We start from the raw sequence: 14765 nt of genomic DNA, 5'->3' as shown, positions 1-14765 counted from the left end.
AAGTGTGATACTGGAGTGTCCCAGTGGGAGAAATACAACTTTTTTTAGTTTTTTTTCTGATAAATTCATTGTATAACTAAGAAATTTTTACTTATTAACCAATGAATATCATCTTTTGAGCTGAGCAGTATGCCAAGTGGATACAAGAAGTTTACAGTCAAATTGGGGATACCATAAGTACACACATGAAGTAATTAGAGAAGATTTAAATGTTAAAGTTGCCAGTTCTGACTAGACTATCAGGACTTTCAATAACCAAAAAATCAACAGGGCTTAGAGTTATTGGAGAGTTGAGGTAGGATTTAAGCCTTGAAAGATGTTCTGGATTTAGGACAGCAGCGAAAGGGCACTAAACATTTCAGTCAGAAGGCTGTGTTCATGGCAACTGTAGGCTTTCCTTGTTAAAAAATAATAGAAAGTCAGGGAAGGTAAAGTTATAAGAAGACTTCGAAAGTTTAGAACTGGAATAGCAGGAGGCCATTGTGGGCCCTTTATTAGAAGAGTGACATCATGAAGGGTCTGTCTGGTAGTCATACCTGCAATAGAATCAGACGAATATAACTGGCTGTTTTGTCACTGTAGTACAAGGGAAGCAGTGGAGAAGGGTATCTGTAATTTGCCAATGATTAAGAAAAAATATTTATCTCTCTAGATAGATAAATAAAGCAGTATGATGAAATGTTAGCAATGTTGAACCCAGGTAATGGGTATATGGGTGGTCACTTTTGTTTGGCTCTTCCTTAGCTGATGATACATTTTATATAGAAACACAAATACCACATATTTTTAAAGGAATAAATGTAACAATTGCAAGAATGGGCTTTTAAGTTGAAGATATAGTTGTCATTTAAATGTTTTAAAAGTGTCCATTTCCAGGCTGTTTTGAAAAAAAAAAATTTGTTTAAAAATAAGACGAGTTTTTTTTTTTATTATTAACACATCTTGTTTTTTTTAGAATGACTTTTTCTAGTATCAGCTCAGATGTAGTTTTTTTCCCTCCTCAACAGTGTGGGATATATATATATTCTGTTTTAGTAATTAATTCTTTAGGAAGACCTTAATTAGGGGGAATCTTTGTTTTCTTTAAAAAAGAAAGCAGGAATGGCTTTTCATTAAATTGAATTATAGCTTTTAAGAGGTTTCTGTGGCAAAATTCCTTTTAACTTCAAAAATCCTATAATTCTATGAATATTTTAGTTTTAGATTAGGGTATTTGTTTTTTTAAGTGCTGGTTGGTCTTAGAAGTTGCATTTTTCCCTTGTGGCTGGAGCATGTGCTTCCTGCTAACTTGCCTATCTTTAGTACACATGTGGCCCAAACTGTTAGACCTTGATGTTTCTAATTATTGGATAATTCTGCTTGCATATTTCTAGGTTACACTGATGTCTTCTTAAAGCCAATATACATGGCTTTTAGCAATCTCTTTGGTTTTTATTAATTTCATAATTACAGACTTGGAATGAGGTGCAAAATATCCATATGTCTTTAATGAGGATAATACCTGGGCTTTTTATTTTCATCATGTCAATATCAAGTTTATTTTTAACTAATTTACCTTTATCTGTTCAATTCCATTTCTTGAGAATAAGAGTTTTAAACTATTTTTCTTGAAGAACAAGAAATTAGATTAGAATCAAATTATAAAAACAAAACATTTTTCTAAAATTGTCTTATATAAAAACATTAGGCCTTGGAGAGTTTTTTTGCACTCTAATTGTTAAATGACCCAATTAATCCATTTTAATAGCTCTAAAAAAGACAAAGACCTTTAGTTGCCACATTAATTGCATTTGAATCCCTTCTCCCCATGTGAAGGGGTGGCATGTGAATTGATGTCTATTTGTAGACTTTTATTTCTTGAAAAATATGTACTGTTAAAGATTGTAAAAAGTTTTGTTGTTTCAAGGAAGAAAAATGTGCACCAATGTAATAATGGTTAAGGTTAAGGATTGGATATGGAAAATATGATGGAACATAGGTCCCCTAGCCTGTTCGTGGAGTGTGGCAGTCCTCTCAAGGGAGGAAATGTACTATTAGTGAGGAATGCTCTGTTGGGAGGGGGAAGGGAGTTATTACCAGAAGACTTTGGGCTGCCCTCTGTGATCCCATATTGTCAGAATTATCAGAAGGCTTTTAGAGGGGCCCCTGCGTGGCTCAGTCATTGGGTGTCTGCCTCTGGCTTGGGTCATGGTCCCGAGTCCCGAGTCAAGCTCCCTGCTTGGTTGGGAGCCCGCTTCTCCCACTCCTACTCCCCCTGCTTGTGTTCTCTCTCTCTCTGTCTGTCAAATAAATGAATAAAATCTTTTAAAAAAAAAGGGGGTGGGAGCTTTTGAAAGACTAGAAGGAAATACGTCAAAATGTCAGCATAGGTTCTGGCAAGACAGTGGGAGTATAGATCATTTTTCTTCTTATTTTCCAAACTTTGGGGTTTCTTTAAAAAAAAGAATTATTTAAAAAATTTAATTTTGGTGGTCACTACTTTGTATATTTGACCTTAACTATTAAACAGGGGGAAATGGGCTTTTATAATTTTAATAAAACTTTCCATTGTTATTGGACTTTTAATTTTAATTATAACACATTTTGCTTCTGTTCTAAATAGACCTTTGCTCCAAGAAACTGTTTTACAAAAGTCCCTAGGCCCAAATCAGACTCTTGTCTGCCTGGTTGTTTACTTTTGCTAAGCTTGTGCTTATTGGGACCATATGTTATCCTGAGTTATCTTTGCTCATGATCAGCTGGATTTTTTTTTGCCCTCAAATAACCTTTTTGTTAGAAGATGGTAGAAAGTGGCAACTTCTTCAGCACTTCAAAAGAGCACATCATTATCACACGAGAGAGCCTTTTTTTGGTTTGGTTTGGTTTTTCTTTTTCCGATCTGCCTTTCCCATTGTAATGCATAATAAGACTGGGGACATAACAGGAATTTTAGAAGATGGGGGGAGCATGGTGTGGCATGACAGGGAGAAGGGGTGTTTTTTTGTTTGTTTTTGAGAAGGGGTGTTTTGAGAAAGCCTCATGAGTGATTCCCCCCCCCCACCATGCACCCTGTTTTATGGAGAACAATTTCCAGTTTTGAATTTAGAAGCCTTGTTGGTGAGATCTAAAGAGCTCTTTGTTTATTCATCCATTCATTCATTTTCCCCCAATACAGATCCTACCTTCAATCAAAAAAGCTCTGCTTTTGTCTAATTTGAGTACTGAAATTGTGTAGATTGTATTTGAAGAGATAATATTGCAAATTTATATTTTAAACCATTGTATCAGATACAGCTGCCTGAAATGTAACATTCTCATCTTGTCTCCTTTGACAGCCCCTGATCAATCCAGCTGTATCTTTTTTCCACTTAGGTACACTGTAGAATAATATCATCTCTCTGCTGTTTATTTCCGTAGCCCATTTATGCATTTCCTGGCCTGTAATGCTGCTTGGCAATGTTTCTCCTTTTCTCTGATTTGTTGTTTCTCAAACTGGCATTCTGAAATGTTAGTAAGTGCCATGAAAAAAATGCTGTGCTCTGAGAAGTCTGTCTACTTAGATCTCTTTTGGGGAGATTAGTAATGTGTAAGCATATTAAAGGCTTTGCGAAGTCCTACAATAAGGAATTCTCTTTAACTTTTTAAAATTCATTTCCCAGTTTGTTTGAACATGAAACGTTTTCTCCTGAGGGATAGATATTAACAACTCATGAGTAGAATACAAGTTTGAGAAACATGTTTATAGTTGCCTCCTTTCTCTGTTCTCCAAAGTGACTGCTCCACACTTCCACAGTTTCGCCTCAAGCCCCCAACCCCATCTCAGCTGTTTTTGTTTTCAGACCTAATCTGTGTTTCACTGAGAAAATGGAGGCTATCAACTTCCCTCGTAATTTATTAGTGTCCTTATATCCTTTTCTTGTCTAGACTTTGTTTTACCATCAGACTATATATAACCTGCATAAAGTCAGAGAATATAACATTTATTCACTATTGCACCCCTTGCCCCGAATTCAGTGCCTTTTCTTTTTCCTTTTCTTTTCTTTATTTCTCTTCTCTTCTCTTTCCTTCCTTCCTTCCTTTCCTTCTTTCTTAAGATTTTATTTATTTGAGAGAGAGAGAGAGCACATGGAGGGGGAGAGGGAGAAGGAGAAGCAGACTCCCCACCAAGAAGGGAGCCTGATGCGGAGCTCAATCCCAGGACCCTAGAATCATGACTTGAGCCAAAGGCAGACACTTAACTGACTGAGCTAAGATTTTATTTATTTATTTATTTATTTATCTATCTATTTATTTATTTATTTTAGTTATCTCTGTCTCTACAGAGATCACAAGTACACAGAGAGGAAGGCAGGGGGGTGGGAAGCAGGCTCCCTGCTGAGCAGAGAGCCCGATGTGGGGCTTAATCCCAGGTCTTGGAGACCATGACCCGAGCCGAAGGCAGAGTCTTAACCTGCTGAGCCTCCCAGGTGCCCCCCTCAGTTCTTTTTCTTAAACCCATATCTCTTTCCAGCAATCACCTCATTTCTCTAATATTCTGTTTCAGCCACAGCTCTGTGTATGGAAGTTCAGTTCTGGCACTAACCCCCAGAATTAGAGCAGACTCCACAAGTTACAGGGCATGGTCCCCAATAAGACAGCACTTATCCCAGACACCAGCCACTCTTAGGCAGTCTCTAGGCCACCCATACTTTTGAACAACTAGCTATATAAATTCAGGCTTCCCATGACCACCTCAAAATCAGTAATTCACTAGAATGATGTATAGAGCTCAAGGAAGCACTATAGTTATGATTGCAGTTTTATTATAAAGGATAAAATTAGGAGGACCAGCCGAGTGAAGAGCCACACAGGGTGAGGTCTGGGAGGAAATGCAGAGCTTCTGTGCCTTCTGTGCCTCATGGGATCAGTGTGTATCACCTTCCTGGCATATCCGCATCTTCAGCAACTAGGAAAGATCAACTTAGCTGCAGTATCTAGTGTTCATTGGGATTTCATCACATAGACATGATTGATTGGATTGTTGGCCATATGGTTGAACTCGATCTCCATGTCCAGTCTTGCTAGAGGTTGGGCTGCTGTCATGTGGCTCAAATCTTCTAAAGTCATCTAATCTTCTAATCTTCTAATCAAATGGCTGGTCTTTTCTGACATACTGGCCCCTCTCCTAAAGTTATCTAGGCGAGACATTTGGAAGTGGGGGGTGTACCTCATTGGCATAACAAAGATAAACCTCTTACTCTAGAAATTTCAAGTATTAGAGTCTTCATCCCAGGACTCAGGGAAAAAGGCCAACTACAAATGGGGAGGGAGGATTTTTTCTTCCCTTGATCCCGCATCCTCCTGTAACCACTACTCTCTTGTTCCCTCCCATTTCTTGTCTCTTTTTTTTAAAGTTTTATTTATTTGAGATAAAAAGCGTGCGCAAGAGGGATGGACAGAGTGGGGGAGAAAGAGAGAACCCCAAGCAGACTACCCACTGAGCACAGAGCACTGCTTAGGGCCTGAATCCCTGAGATCAAGACCTGGGTGGAAACCAAGAGTTGGATGCTTAACTGATTGCATCACCCAGGTGCCCCTTTTCTCCTGTTTCTGCCACACTTAATGAGAGCCATTGTTTGTTGTTTATACTTCCTCATCTCTGGTTTACTACTTAATATCATCCACTTGTAGCTCCACAGAAAGTACCTTGTGAAGATTATTAAGTGGCTTCCTAATTGATAACTCCGTTTCCTTTTTTTGAGTTTTCAATCTAACCTGTATGTTTTGGTACATGACACTGTTCCCTCTTCTGTAATGCTACTCTCTTGAGGCTGACCAGCCTGTCTGACTGTTCCATCTCAGTGTTTTTTCTTATTTCTTCCCATGTCACAGACTTTGTGTTCTTTAGATTTGGTGCTATGATTTCTCACTACTAACTCTCCCTAGGTAATGTCTTTCATTTCCATATGTCTCCTTTATGTGGATGACTTTCAACTTGGATCTTTCAGCTTGGCTTTACCTGCAATCCAGGTTTAGATTTCTGACTTCACTGCTATTCCATCTGGATGTCCTATAGGCCTTAAATTTAACATATCCCAAACAAAATTTACTACCTTTTTTTAAATCACTTAGTCATCCATTGTAGATATAAGAATAGAATATAGCCTATAAGGTAATTATAAGGATTGAATGAGATCATGCTTAAAGCAAACTTAGTAAAATTCTGGTGCATAGAAAGTACACATGACAGTCTCCGTTATTAGCCTGCAAGATTCTTGAGGGCAGGGACCATGTGCTCAGACAGCACTGTCCTTGGTTTGTAAATGTTTGTTAAGTTAAAATAATAATAATAATAATCTGTTGAAAAAATATTTTTTGAGCCATTGGATTTAGTTTAATAGTCTTGTTTATTTAACAGTGGGCAACATCTGGTGTTTATTTTTTCTCTTAGGTGCACTGTGTTGTAATCATTCAAAGGATAATCAGATGTGCCATGATGTATGTGAACAGGTAAGCTTACATAATAATTGTTGAGGTTATGTGACTGTTTATTAAGTATAGTTTTGGAGAAATCTGCTGGACAGCACCTTAACCAAGTCATCACAGTTCACATCACCAATAATGGAAAAAATTAATATGTGTCTGCTGACATAATGCACTGAAATGAAGCACAGCATCTTAAGTAGCATTCCTGTCAAAAATACATAACCCAGGGGCGCCTGGGTGGCTCAGTGGGTTAAAGCCATTGCCTTCGGCTCAGGTCATGATCCCCAGGGTCCTGAGATCGAGCCCTGCATTGGGTTCTCTGCTCAGCAGGGAGACTGACTCCCCCTCTCTCTCTTTGCCTGCCTCTGTGCCTACTGGTGACCTCTGTCTGTCAGATAAATAAATAAAATCTTAAAAAAAAAATACATAACCTGAATCATGAGGAAACAATAGGACAAATCAAGATTGAGGGATATTCCTCAAAACAATAGCCAGTACTCTTCAAAGTTGTCAGGGTTAAGAAACTTGCAGATTAAAGGGAACTACAGCTATATGACAACTAAATGCAATATCCAGTCTTGGACTGTATCCTGGAATTTTAAAAAATAAATTGCTGTAAAGGACATTATTGGCTAAATTGGTGAAATTTGAATATGAGCTCTAATAATAATGAATCAGTGCTATGATCCTAAATTTGGTGATTGTATGACAGTGACATAGGATAGTGTCCTTTTTCTTGGGAGATAGTTGCTGGGAATTAGAATGAATGACCATATCTATAATGAATCCTAAAACGTTTCATCAAAATAGCAATAATATCTGTATATGGGGCGCCTGGGTGGCTCAGTGGGTTAAGCCGCTGCCTTCGGCTCAGGTCGTGATCTCAGGGTCCTGGGATCGAGGCCCGCGTCGGGCTCTCTGCTCAGCAGGGAGCCTGCTTCCCTCTCTCTCTCTGCCTGCCTCTCCATCTACTTGTGATTTCTCTCTGTCAAATAAATAAATAAAATCTTTAAAAAAAAAAAAAAAAAAAAAAATATCTGTATATGTAGAGAGAGTTAAAGCAAGTATTGCAAAATGTTAATAATGAGTAACTAGATGAAGACTATGTGAGTGTCCTATACTATTCTTGAAACTTTTCTGTAGGTTTGAATTTTTCTGATTGAGCCTCTTAAGTTCCACTGAGACAATACCTGTGCATAAAGTCTTTACTTTCTTTCATCACCTTGGTTGTGCAGTTCTGGTGTTGGCACTTGAGAACAAATGGCCTCCAGTATCTTTTTTTTTTTCTTTTTAAAGATTTTTATTTATTTATTTGATAGAGAGAGATCACAAGTAGGCAGAGAGGCAAGCAGAGAGAGAGGGAAGCAGGCTCCCTGCTGAGCAAAGAGCCCGATTTGGGGCTCAATCCCAGGATCCTGAGATCATAACCTGAGCTGAAGGTAGAGGCTTAACCCACTGAGCCACCCAGGAGCCCTGACCTTGAGTATCTTTTGAAGAGTTTTCAATAATGTATATTTTGTTACTTCCTAGAATTTAGAGAGCTACCTAACTGGAATTAAAACTTCTCTCAAACAATGTTAGGAGTTTATTTATTTATTTATAAAAATTTTATTTATTTATTTGAGAGAGAGAGAGCTCATGCATTCATGAGCAGGGGAGGTGGGCAAGAGAGGCAGAGGGGGAGGGAGGGGCAGAGCAGACTCCTTGCTGAGTGTGGGGTATGATTGGGGGTTAGGGGCTGGATCCCACAACCTGAGCTAAAACCAAGACTTAGCTGCTCAGCCAACTGAACCACCCAGGTACCCCCTCAAACAGTTTTTTGAATTTAGAAAGATTTTGCAAAACACTCTTTTTAATTATAAAACAAGATAGCGACTCAGCTCATGTAAGTACATAATTCATGTCAAAACACTATAGCAGATTAAGTTTTCTGCAAATGTATTATCAGAACAATAGCTTTTTTTTTTTTTAAGTAAAATCCATGCTTTTTAATGTACGGTTTTGATTATGTAACTAACACCATAATACACCAATTTTATCAACTCCTCCCAAATTCTCCTGTGCCACAGTGTAAACAAGCCCTTCCTCTCCCCCGGCCCCTCCCCTGGAAACCACTGATTTATTTTCTGTCCCTTTTTCAAAATGCCATATAAATGTAGCCTTTTGAATACAGCTCTGTCAGCATAATGTGTTTCAAATTCGTACATGTTATATGTGAATCCATAGTTCATTCCTATGTATGGCTGAGTTGTAGTCCACGTGGCTGGCTGGTATGCTATAGCCATTCCCAGGGGAATGCATTCTATAGACCATCAGTTTATCCATCTAGCAGGGCATTAGGACATACAATCATTCTGAGATTGAGGCTGGTAGGGTTGTAGGATCCAGCTTTTAAAAGCAAAAATGGCGGGCGCCTGGGTGGCTCAGTGGGTTAAGCCGCTGCCTTCGGCTCAGGTCATGATCTCAGGGTCCTGGGATCGAGTCCCGCATCGGGCTCTCTGCTCAGCAGGGAGCCTGCTTCCTCCTCTCTCTCTCTCTGCCTGCCTCTCTGCCTACTCGTGATCTGTCTGTCAAATAAGTAAATAAAATCTTTAAAAAAAAAAAAAAAAAAAGCAAAAATGGCTTTTAGATGGTATCATCATAAGGGAGCTAAAGCACTGCTTTCCTGACTTTGCTTATTTGGTGAATAAATCTGGCCGTTTATCCTGTAGAGTTTCTCACAATCTGAATTATGCTATTTGCCACTCCATGGTATCATTTATTTTGTTCCCCTGTCCTCTATATTGCTTAGTAATTGGTAGGTAGATTTAGAGCAGAGCTATCCAATAGAGCTTTCTGCAGTGATGAAAATATTCTATATCTGTGTGATCCACTATGGTAGCCACTAGCTACATGTGTCAAGTGAACATTTGAAATGTGTTTAAAGACAGATGAATGGATAAGAAAGATGCGGTATATACACACATACACATACATACACAGTGGAATACTATGCAGCCATCAAAAAAACCCCAAATCTTGACATTTGCTATGACGTGGTTGGAACTAGAGGGTATTAAACTGAGTGAAATAAGTCAGTCAGAGAAAAAGAATTATCATATGATCTCTCTGAGGAATTTGAGAGGCAGGGTGCGGGTCGTAGGAGAAAGGGAGGGAAAAATGAAACATGATGGGACCAGGGAGGGAGACAAACCATTAGAGACTCTTAATCTCAGGAAACAAACTGAGGGTTGCTGGAGAGTAGCAGGGTGAGAGGGATAGCGTGGCTGGATGATGGACATTGGGGAAGGTGTGTGCTATGGTGAGCACTATGAATTATGTAAGACTGATGATTCACAGACCTGTACCCCTGAAACAATACATTATATGTTAATTTTTTAAAAAATTAAAAGTTAAAAAAAAAAAGAATGTGTTTAAAGAGGTCGAGAAGAAAGAGAAAAAGTTTGGGAAACTGAATTTTAAATTTTATTTAATCATAATTGATTTAAGGTTAAATTTAGATAACCACACAAGGCTAATAGTAACCTAACGAGACAGGTCCAGAAGCTTGATCTGATTCAGGTTAGGTTTTGCTTTATTTTGGTTTTGTTTATTAGTTCAGCAGGTCTTACTCATAATGTTAACTGTGTCTGATTGCTTCTTTTTGAAATTAACATTATAGTCATTATTGATAATTATTGATAATTGCCTAAATGCATAATTCACTAATGGTTGCAAAATGGTGATATTCTAGCTCTTGTCACATATTAACTATATTTGGTAGTTTGGGAGAAAAACTGTAAGACTGACAGTCTAACTGGAGATAAATCCTTTTTCATTGCCCTTAGCATTCATGGATTTCACAGTCTTAACTATTTGCAGGTAACCATGAAGTTCTATCCCATATATAATGGCTTAAATTTACTGAGACATCAAGTTGTAATTGTAGTAATTAAAATTCTGTTTGGAAGAGAGCCACCAGTTAGCCTGGTGAATGAACTGGTCACCTCCTCAGCATCTTTATTAAAAATGGCTTTGTCTCTATTTAATGGTATTTTATGGAAGTTTATGCCGTAATGCTATTCATAGACTTGTTGTTCACTAACAAGAGTAAGACATAATCTGTTTTACATTGTTGTCAGTTGACTAACAGCGGTTTGTAGAACGGTTTAGAATAAACTTATCTTTTTTTCTTTTCTGTTTTCTTCTTTTTCTCCTTTGTCCTCCAACAGATTTGGTAGCATGGTTTTTTCCATTTTTGGTCATTAGAAAAGGTCTAGACTTGCATATATGAACTTTCTTGATTATTTGCCAAACTAACCAACTTTTAAGAGATGTTACCTCAGCTTAATTTAGATCTTTCCAAAGGTTTCCCACTTATAAAAGGAAGTTGGAAAATAGACAACTGATAAGTATAGAGGACAAATTTTACATCATCTTATTTCTTGCAGAAAAATGCCACAAAAACTTTTTTTTTTTTTAAATAGATATTCTCCTCAAAAAGTGAATCCCGACTAAAGCATCTGTTACAGCGAGCCCCAGATTATTGCCCTGAAACAATGGTAGGTTTTGTTTAACTTAAATCTTTTGTCTAAATGAAGCCATCTAATGAGTTAACTTCTAGATTCAGGAAAATTTTCAAAATGATTTGGGTTTGTGACCAGATTAAAATGTTAGATTTAACTAGGTATTTTAAAAAGATCATCACACAAATTGCTAGGTAGAATATTGCTTTTCATCTTTTATTGTTTATCCTATGATGTAGGTATAAAAATAATACTAAATATAAATGTATTACAGTCTTTAAATTTCATAATAACCTTTTATTTGGAATTTGGAATTTTACTTATTTTGATAATGTTCTTAGATATTGTTATTAGATAACATTATTTTGATAATATTATGAAAACCATAATAACTATATCTTACATTTATTTTGAATTTGAAAAGTTAAATTTGGGATAAGGGGAAATGTGTGACTTCTCATTATTCCTATCTTCCCAGTTTTTGGTGTATTGTAGATATATTGCTTGTATGTCTGAATCATGTAACTTAAAAATCTTTACAGTGCTTGATCCATCCTCAGTGTTCAGGACACTGGTGGGCCAGACTACAGAATATGAACTTACATGAGACAGACTTTTTAGATGTGGTGACTTGCATTATATGAGGGGTGAAAACTTGATCAAAAAATTCTGACAGTTACATTTACCTTTACTTGCTCTATAGACACTTCTGTCTTTATGATTAGAAACAGTGATTCCAATAAGCATCCTGAGTACCCAGACTCATTGTTAGTGCTCTTAGATGGGAAGATAGCGAGCAATATTTTTGCATCTCAGTTTTATTTTTTCTTCCTTCAATAGCTGCTTGATACTCATATAGTCTAAGAACACTGACTACATAGAAACAAACATAATCAAATTAGCTGTACATAATTTCTGTATAAATTATCATATTTAGGAACTGGTTATATAAAAGCTTTTTGGTGATTACAATTTTAGGTTGAAATTTGGAGTTGTATGAATTCATCTTTGCCAGGTAAGCAAAGAAGTGTAACATTTATTTAGCACTTTATCTTTAAAAACTTATTTTGTGATTGTAAAATCTTTGTCATAGTCCTGAATCGTAATGTATTCCCTTGAATTCCTATCTTCACTTTCTTGTAGTCACCCAAATTTTCAGATGTATAGTTTATTCTCATTCACTCAATCATTGACTATATTCTTGTCTCTACTTCTTCCATTCTAGTGAAACTGGTCTTTGAAAGAGCACTAGGATCTCACGATACTTAAAATCATACGGACTTTTCTCAGTATTCACTCCCTTTGACTGCCCTGCAGCACCTGGTACTGTGACAGCTACATCCTTATGACTCCACCTTGGCCTCATGCATGACCTTATCCTCTCCTGCCTTCCCTCTCCACTTCCCTCTCCCCATTAAAGACCTTGGTTTTTCATGTGTGTGGTCCTCTTCTCTTCTCTCTCCACACTTACCTGGTAATTGCTTTCCTTCCCAGAACTGTTAACTAGTCAGCCTCCGGAAGACAGCCTTCAAATCTAAGTTGTCACTCACAACTTCTAGACACAGCACCAGGATGGATCTCTGCATCCTGGTAACATCTGAAGTATAAATTTAAAACCAAACTCAGAGGGGTGCTTGGGTGTCTCAGTGGTTAAGCCTCTGCCTTCAGCTCAGGTCATGATCTCCAGGTCCTGGGATCGAGCCCCACATCGGGCTCTCTGCTCGGCCCTCTGTCTGCCTTTCTACCTACTTGTGATCTCTCTGTTTGTCAAATAAATAAATAAATCTTAAAAAAAAAAAAAACAACAGACTCATAAATCCCTGTCTTGTGAATGACACTGGACTGGAATCTCTCAAGTTATCTTTGATTGCTTTTTCTTTTTAGCCCCATTGACTCTGTCCAGGGACAAAGTCACAAGTAGGCAGAGAGGCAGGCAGAGAGAGAGGCGGGGAAGCAGATCCCTGCTGAGTGGAGAACCTGATGTGGGGCTCGATCCCAGGACCCTGGGATTATGACCAGAGCCAAAAGCAGAGGCTTTAACCCACTGAGCCACCCAGGCACCCCACTATTTTGAATGTAATAATCCTTATGCCCTTTTTTGTTTGCATGTTAAGTTAAATTGGAAGCTTAGCCTCAGATTCACAGTTGTAAAGTGAGGAGGCCTCTTCTTGCTTTCCTTAACCTATGTGTCCTCTAGAGACACTGTCTACCCAAGAGTGAGAATGATGTAAAGAGAGTTTAGGGTGGGCAGAGAGAAAAGAAAAAACAAAGCACCTGATAATTATGTTGTGGGGGCTCTGAGAAGACTGACAGCATTGGAAGTAATGGTGGGAGGAGGGCCTTAATAAATTTGAGGCCCTGCTATCTCAGCTAATTTTCCTATGGACACCTGCTTTGACTTTTAGTAAGATCGGCGAACCAGTTTGGCATGCCATTTATGTTTGTTACTGCTTATGACCAAAACATTTGAATATTTTGTTTTTTAAGGTGTCTTTAAGAAGTCTGATGGCTGGGTTGGCTTAGGCTGCTGTGAACTGGCTATTACCTTGGAGTGTCGACAGGCATGCAAGCAGGTAATACTGGGCAGTCCGACTCATAAACTGCGTGGCATACAGTGTGAGTATTAGCTTTGTGTATGTCTTGGACTTTGCCCACTTCATACCTTTGGAGAGGTGACCCATAAAAGTTGCCCATTTAGTATTTCTTACGTAGACCACTTCCTTTTAGACTTGCTGCTTTCTCAGTTATGGCTGCTGCATGTAAGACCTTCAGCCTTTTCTTATTCTTTCTTCTCTTAGCCATGCAAGAGAGAAGAAAGAATATTATAGGAACTGAAGCCTTTTGTATTCTGCCTGTGGTGATACTTAGTCCATGCTGAGTGACTACAAATGTTTGTATAAATTTAGAGTATGCTCGGATGAGAGCAGATGACTCAATTGGCTTATTTAGCTTTCATCTTTCCTTCTCTCTTTTATCATGTTCAGAGTTTATCCTGATCATGTTTTTATATCCCTTCTCTGCTCCTAAGGTGAGCACGACTCCAGCAGTGAACTATGACTTCTCTTTGATTGGATAGATCTCTGGTCCAATTCAAGTTAGGCCCCTGAGCTCTTCTTCACTGTGTGTATTTTCACACAGTGAAATTTCACTGTGTGTGGTTTCTCAGAGTGCTATGGGAAAACTGGTCTCCTAGCTGCTCATACTCCCAAATGGTGAGAGTAGATGTAACTGGGAAATTTAGGTGGACTGGAAACCACAGCTCGAAAGCCTTCTCTTATTTTCTTCTTTTAATGACTGGTCTCTGGCCCAGAGTCCTTGAGACATGGTGGCACCTTTACTTTCATTCAGACCACTGTACTATTTAGCCTGAGCAAAGCTCACTGAGCAGCACACAGCCTAGCAATCAGCTGCTCTGCTCCAGCAGATGAAGCTGAAGTTGCAGTTGAGATGAAGCTGAGTTGCAGAGGATTTGAACTGTAATGGGTCTAGGGGGACATAAAGAGAATTACATAAAAATAACTTTTTTTTTTTTTTAGATTTTATTTATTTATTTGACAGACAGAGATCACAAGTAGGCAGAGAGGCAGGCAGAGAGAGAGAGAGAGAGAGGGAAGCAGGCTTCCTGCGGAGCAGAGAGCCCGATGCGGGGCTCGATCCCAGGACCCCAAGATCATGACCGAAGCCGAAGGCAGCAGCCCAAACCACTGAGCCACCCAGGCGCCCCTAAAAATAACTTTTTTTACTTGCCTGGCATAACCTTTCCCTCTTTAGTTGCTCCATCCATTACATGTGGATCTTTTCTGAGGAGATTGACTC

General features: G+C 38.4%; 1 protein-coding gene across 1 annotated transcript in view; it reads left to right on the top strand.

The window, feature by feature from the left end:
• RECK (reversion inducing cysteine rich protein with kazal motifs) overlaps positions 1-14765 on the top strand; it is a 76156-nt gene that overhangs the window by 6092 nt on the left and 55299 nt on the right. The window contains exons 2-5 of the mRNA XM_059411333.1: positions 6410-6468; positions 10911-10985; positions 11928-11964; positions 13437-13522. Coding sequence (XP_059267316.1) covers positions 6410-6468; positions 10911-10985; positions 11928-11964; positions 13437-13522 — 257 coding nt within the window. The remainder of the gene's footprint in view (positions 1-6409; positions 6469-10910; positions 10986-11927; positions 11965-13436; positions 13523-14765) is intronic.

Source organism: Mustela nigripes, chromosome 9 (genome assembly GCF_022355385.1).
Source record: "Mustela nigripes isolate SB6536 chromosome 9, MUSNIG.SB6536, whole genome shotgun sequence".
Classification (NCBI taxonomy): domain Eukaryota; kingdom Metazoa; phylum Chordata; class Mammalia; order Carnivora; family Mustelidae; genus Mustela; species Mustela nigripes.
The sequence above is the reverse complement of the archived record's forward strand: the minus strand, read 5'-3'. Positions and strand labels throughout refer to the sequence as shown.